Source organism: Stegostoma tigrinum, chromosome 18 (genome assembly GCF_030684315.1).
Source record: "Stegostoma tigrinum isolate sSteTig4 chromosome 18, sSteTig4.hap1, whole genome shotgun sequence".
Taxonomy (NCBI): Eukaryota; Metazoa; Chordata; class Chondrichthyes; order Orectolobiformes; family Stegostomatidae; genus Stegostoma; species Stegostoma tigrinum.
This window is the reverse complement of record NC_081371.1, coordinates 48,526,404-48,532,403: the sequence shown is the minus strand read 5'-3', so window position 1 is coordinate 48,532,403 and position 6,000 is coordinate 48,526,404. Positions and strand designations below refer to the sequence as shown.

At 43.2% G+C, this 6,000-nt stretch overlaps 1 protein-coding gene across 2 annotated transcripts in view; it reads left to right on the top strand.

The window, feature by feature from the left end:
* Positions 1–212: 212 nt before the first annotated feature.
* polr3b (polymerase (RNA) III (DNA directed) polypeptide B) overlaps positions 213–6,000 on the top strand; it is a 79,671-nt gene continuing 73,883 nt past the window's right edge. The window contains exons 1-4 of one of the 2 annotated variants that reach the window (XM_048548807.2): positions 213–320; positions 1,739–1,771; positions 3,895–3,951; positions 4,048–4,112. In XM_048548807.2, coding sequence (XP_048404764.1) covers positions 249–320; positions 1,739–1,771; positions 3,895–3,951; positions 4,048–4,112 — 227 coding nt within the window. In that variant the 5' untranslated portion in view covers positions 213–248. Of the gene's footprint in view, positions 321–1,738; positions 1,804–3,894; positions 3,952–4,047; positions 4,113–6,000 lie in introns of both variants that reach the window. The other variant, XM_059652516.1, reaches the window with a different exon arrangement.

Below are 6,000 nucleotides of genomic sequence, written 5' to 3'. Positions count from 1 at the left end.
GAGTGATGAATGATTTGAAGTGAGCAATTCTAATTTATCAGATACCCCAGCAACACTGAAGCCCCAAGCACCAGCAGCAGCTTTACTGCGATGCCAGGGCCAGGGCGAGCTCATGCTCAGAGCAGCCGGTGGGCGGGGCAAAAGGGCCGGAATCTTTCAGCGGCGCCGCGGAGTTCCGGCCGGACACCTTTCTTTCCAGGAGGCGGGTTCCGTCCGGACGGGGATTAGCGGCGGACCACGAGGTGGACATGGAGACGCTAGCGGCTGAGTTCGGGGATTTGGATCCGGAGTCGCTGGCGGCACCGGTCCGGGAGGTGGAGGTGAGGCAAAAGCGGGTGGGGGAGATTACACAGGGAGAGGTTGTGGGACGTGGGTGAGGGGGCAGCGCTTAGGTCTCTCTTGCTGCACAGGTAGCTTCCCTGCCTCTGACACAGGAGCCCCGTGTTCAGCTCCCAAAATGTGTAACAGCATCTCTGAACAGGTTGGTTTGAAAGTGTCTAGAAAGCTGTGTAGAGGGTGGGGAGCACATTTAGAGAGATGATGCTTGAAATTTGTGTGAATTCATATCAGAAATGGAGTGAAAGCCTGGGCTGTTTTTTAGACTGGGGAGCGATTTATTGGGGTCCTCTTAACTTTATGAAATGTCTTGATGAAGTCGATACAGAGAGAATGTTTCATCTCGTGGGGAAGACTGTAACCAGCAGCCTTCGATATAAGAGATAATAACAACTGTAGATTTTGGAGAATCCGAGATAACGAGGTGTAGAGCTGAATGAACACAGCAGGCCAAGTAGCATGGCCTGCTGTGTTCATCCAGCTCTACACCTTGTTATCTCAGCCTTTGATATTAGGTAGTCACCAAAAATGTATTAGTAGATACAGAAGATGGGAACAGAAGAATGAGGAGAAGGAATAAGTTATTCATCAACCTCACCCCCAGCCCTCCCAAAAAAGTCTGTGCGGCATTCAATAAGTTCATGACTTGACTGTATCCCCCTCAACTCCTTTCCTGTCTGTCCCACATTGCACTAGACTCTATGGTCAATGGGAAATCTGTCTGACTCAGCCTTAAGTACATTCAAAGGTCCTCTGCTCTCTCGAGGATAATTCCCCAGATTAGTATCCCTGTGTTTGTGTGGTGATGGATGGTCAAACTTCTCATCACTATCTTACGTTGGAGACTTTTAATCTTTAACTGTGACCCCCTCATTCGAGATTCCCACATGAGGGGAAATATCCTTGCAGCATCCACCCAGACAGGTACCCTCCGAATTTTATTTGCTGCAATAAGTTCTACCTCTCATTGTTCCAGACTCTGGATATAGATCCAGACAAACATGAGAGGAAAATATGACAAAACTCCTCATTTAGAGAGAGTGATGAAAAATTGGAACTGGAGACGATGGGGTGAGGTAAAACAAATGGTATAGATGTATTATAGATAACAAGGTGTAGAGCTGGATGAACACAGCAGGCATCATAGGAGCAGGACAGTTTGTTATCTCAGATTCTCCAGCATCTGCAGTTCCTACTATCTCTGGTATATATGTATTTTTGGGGGAACTGAATAAACATGAGCAAGAGGGATTAAGAGTGTTCTGATAGCAGATTTAGATGAGAAGAGATGGTAGGAGGTTTGATCAGAGCAAATATGCTGATATTTGGTTGTGCTGAACAGCTTGTTGAGTTATGTATTCAATGTAAAAATACTGATCTTTGTTTTCTGCTTTTCTAATAGGAAAAATGGAAGCTGCTTCCTGCATTTCTGAAGGTAGCAGAGTTTTTCCTCATTTGCATGTTTTGGTGAGGAGAATGATAGCAGTTGAAATGTTTAATTTGTTCTGTGAAGCTTATGACAATGAGCAACTCTGCACTCAGCCTACAGGTGGTGACAGATCAAACTTGCAATGCAAGAGATAATGGGAACTGCAGATCCTGGAGAATCCAAGATAACAAAGTGTGGAGCTGGATGAACACAGCAGGCCAAGCAGCATCTCAGGAGCACAAAAGCTGACTCCCCACACCCCTCTCTGATGAAGGATCTAGGCCCAAAACATCAGCTTGGGCTGCTGTGTTCATCCAGTTCCACACTTTGTTAAACTTGCAGCACAAGTTGGTGTGTCGCAGAGTTGCTTTCGGAGTTCAGTGGCAAATGTAACTGGGCCGGTGTTTGGGAGAGGGGCGTTGAGCATACTGCGACCTCTTCATCCTGCTTAAATGGAGATTCTTCAGAATGCTATTAGTTGAAAGTTGAGAGGATTGCTTGAATATGCTTGTATTTCCATGTGTTTGGAAAATAAGGGATGATCTGATCAAGGTGTTTAAAATGAGTTTGGCAGAGAGAACCCATTCTTCCAATGGAGGCTTGGCTGTTGAGAAGTGGTCATGAGTGTGAAAAGACCATGTCTGTTTAATTTGGTGCTGTTAAAACTGTAAACGGAGCTGAGAATCACTTTAAAATCACTGCTTCAAAGGATTTGTGCATGTTGTGGAAAGCAGGTGACCTGACATCTATGGCAAGCAACGTAAATAGCTCTTTGAACAAGTAGTAATTGAAGTGATTGCAGATGAATTGCTGAGCGGTTCTGTGTACAGATTCACCTGGGTGTCAACAAGAATTTGCTTAGTCTATGGACTAATGACCAGTTATCGATCACACAAGCCTTTTGTTTGCCAACACTAATTAGTTCTAAGATAACTGAATAGCTTCAGGCTGGGAACAAGATAGAGAGAAATGTTCTGATCTCCGTTAGCTCAGGGGCCGTCTCTCTGTTCTCTGCAGTCAAAACCCATTTTAAACTTGGGGAAAAAATGTCGGTTCATCTTTACGTCAGCAGTTGTCTTAAGCTGTGACTTTTAACTGATGTGTCAGAAACCTTTCATAAGTGAAACAGCCACTTTGTCTCTTACAAACTGTTGGAATTTTCAGAGAAAGGCAACTGAACAGTAACATTCTGAACAACAGAGAATCATAAAGATCATCTGAGCAACCCATGAATAAATACCTGAACTGGCTTCAAGCTTTCCCGCACTCTTAATCTATTTTTCCTATGTGTATGTCTGGGAGGAAGTTTTAAATTGTAGTATTTATAATGCAATTGTTATAACTGCATGTAGTTAGAGAGTAATTACTTGTCATAAATGGTCATTCTTGTTATGTAGAGAAACCTTGTTTGTGCTTTCTATTCACCTGAGTCTGAAAATAAGGTAGATTGAGGAATTTCGAAATCATTAACTTTTGTGGCTTGTGCTATGCCAATGAGCTTTGACAAAATGGCAGTGGAAATCTGTAACTCCCTTTTCCTCCCTCCTCCCCAAATAAACCTTGAGACGAATCCAGTGTATTACTGAGTGGTTTCCAAGGTTGAGATTAATTGAAGTTTGTGCGAATGTGGAACAAAGCCAGGTCAGTGAAGTTAACATGCGTATCAGTCATGATCTAATAAAAAAGACTTTCTGGGCCAAATGGCCTTCTGCGCCTAATGTCCCTGTGTAACCTTACTTACCCTTTTCTTAAAAAAACAAATTTGCTGTTTGTCTGAGTTGTGGTGCAGGTCCACAGCACAAGAGGAAGCCATTCAGTGCATTGTACTTCTGCTAGTTCTCTACATGGAGCTGCCTGCTCCCTTCTTGGGCTTTTTCCTGTATCTTTCTGTAATCCTTATCCAATTACCTTTCTAAACGATGTAGTCTGTACCTGAACAGTCCCTTGTGGCAATTCATTTTAAGGTCTAATAACTCTTCTACTTTGCTTTGGAAACTTTCTGCCTATGTTGACCCACTTTGTGTGCTTGTACTTTCTTCTACTCTGAAAGCCATTTGATTTACTATTTTAATTACTTCGTGGATTTCAGTGATGAATGAGTGTTATATACGTTTCTTTGTTCTTTGCAGGTCAAAGGCCTGGTGAAGCAGCACATTGACTCGTTCAACTACTTCATAAATGTTGAGGTAGGAATGTCAGTGAAGCTCAGTGGTTTAATTCTGCCGTTCTGCCTCATTCTGTGCCATTTGTTCTGTTCACTGTCTGGTCTGCTTTCTCCATAGATTAAGAAGATTATGAAAGCCAACGAGAAGGTGACCAGTGATGCTGATCCAATGTGGTATTTAAAGTAAGTGCCACGGACTGATTTCTTTTTCTTTCATCCAAGGACAGTGATTTCTATTCATATAATGTGTAGCTATAGGCCAGCTATATTGCTGTGTGTGGGATCATGTCTTGCAGACAGGGTGAGGGGAGCTGATTTCCTTCGTAGGTAGTATTGAATTCGATTTTGTTGACTTGCTGAAAGATTCTGTCAGAATTAGCACAGGGAGGAAAGAAGGCTGTTCAGCCCATCGTGTATTCACCAGTCCTCCCACTGATCATCTCACTCGGTGCCATTGTCTTACCAACTCCCTGTAACCCATGCATGTTGCTTCTTATCAAATTACCCTCTAGTTGACCCCTTGAACCTGCCTCCTCCACATTCTCAGGCATTGCAATCCAAACACTAGCAACTGCATGAAATAACTTTTCCTTGTATCTGTCTTACTAGCTTTACAAATTACTTGAAATGTAAGCTCTCTCATTCTTGATCCTTTCACAAGTCAGAACATATTCCTGTTACAAATCCATAAGACAGGAGCAGAAGTTGGTCATTGGGTCCATTGAGTCTGTTGTGCCGTTCAATGATGTGATGGTAATCTGATGACCCTCAATTCCATTTTCCTGTCTTAACCCCATAATCCTTAATTCCCCTTTCTGTTAGAAATATTTCTATTTCACCCTTGAATAGAGTAAATTATGCACCTAGCCTGCACATCCCTGGACACTATGGGGCAATTTACCATGCTACTCCACCTAAATGGCGCATCTTTGGACTGTGGGAAGAAACGGGAGCACCAGGTGGAAACCCATACAAAGAAAGGGAGAACATGTAAACTCCACACTGTCACCCACGGCTGGACTTGAAGCTTGGTTCCTGGTGACGCTAACCATTTGTCACTGAGCTGACTACTGCAATCAGCCTTCATGACATAATTTCCTCATCCTTAGAATTTCTCATAAATTTCTTCTGCACTTTCCCCAGTGCCTTCTCATCATTTTATTTGAGTTTGTATTCCAGATCTATTTCTCTCAAGATCTGCCCCCATCTGCCTTAAATCCTTCTCAGCAATGTTCTTGGTTTTACAAGCTTGCCCCCAATCTCTGGATTACTGAACCAGTAACAGAACCGCTGTACTACCACATCCTGTGGTTAGTTTCAATCAGTTTATCATTGCCCTGCTATGCTTTTCCCCCACAGTCTTGTGTCAGTAGCTTCTCAATGGGTAACATTGTTACCTCTAAGTTGGATGGTTGTGGGTTCAAATCCCACTCCGGTCATTGGATGCAACATTCAGGCTGTCATGTGCAGCGCTGCACTATCAGAGATCCCATCTTTCATTTGAGCCAATAAACCCATATCTCATCTGCTGTCTAAGGTGAATGGAAAAGATTGCACCTCACTTTTCAGAGTTAGAGTAGGGGAGTTCTCCTTGCGAGCTGCTCCTGCAGAGAGTTGACAAGAACTCACTAATCTGAATGACCTCTTGTCATGCTGTAACCATTCTATGATTCAAATCAACAAGAAATTAATATAAACAAAAATACTGCAGCCATTGAACAGACCAGGCAGTGTTAAAAACAGCACTTCTCTCTGGGGCTAAATTGAACGCACTCTGATTTCACAGCAATAGCTGGTCTCCCATTCTTCCCTCCCCTTTCTGTTCTTTCATGGAATGTGAGCATCAAGACAAAGCCAGCATTTGTGGTTCATCTTTAATTGCCCTTGAACAGAACCGTTTGCTGCAGCCACTTCAGAGAGCATTTACAACTCAATCACACTGTTGTGATAAATAAAAAGAGTGCTGGAAAAGCTCAGCAAGTCTGGCAGCAACTGTGGAGAGAGAAAAAGTCAACATTTTGAGTAAGATATGACTCCTCTTCAGGATTGTTGTGGGTCTGGAGTCATGTGT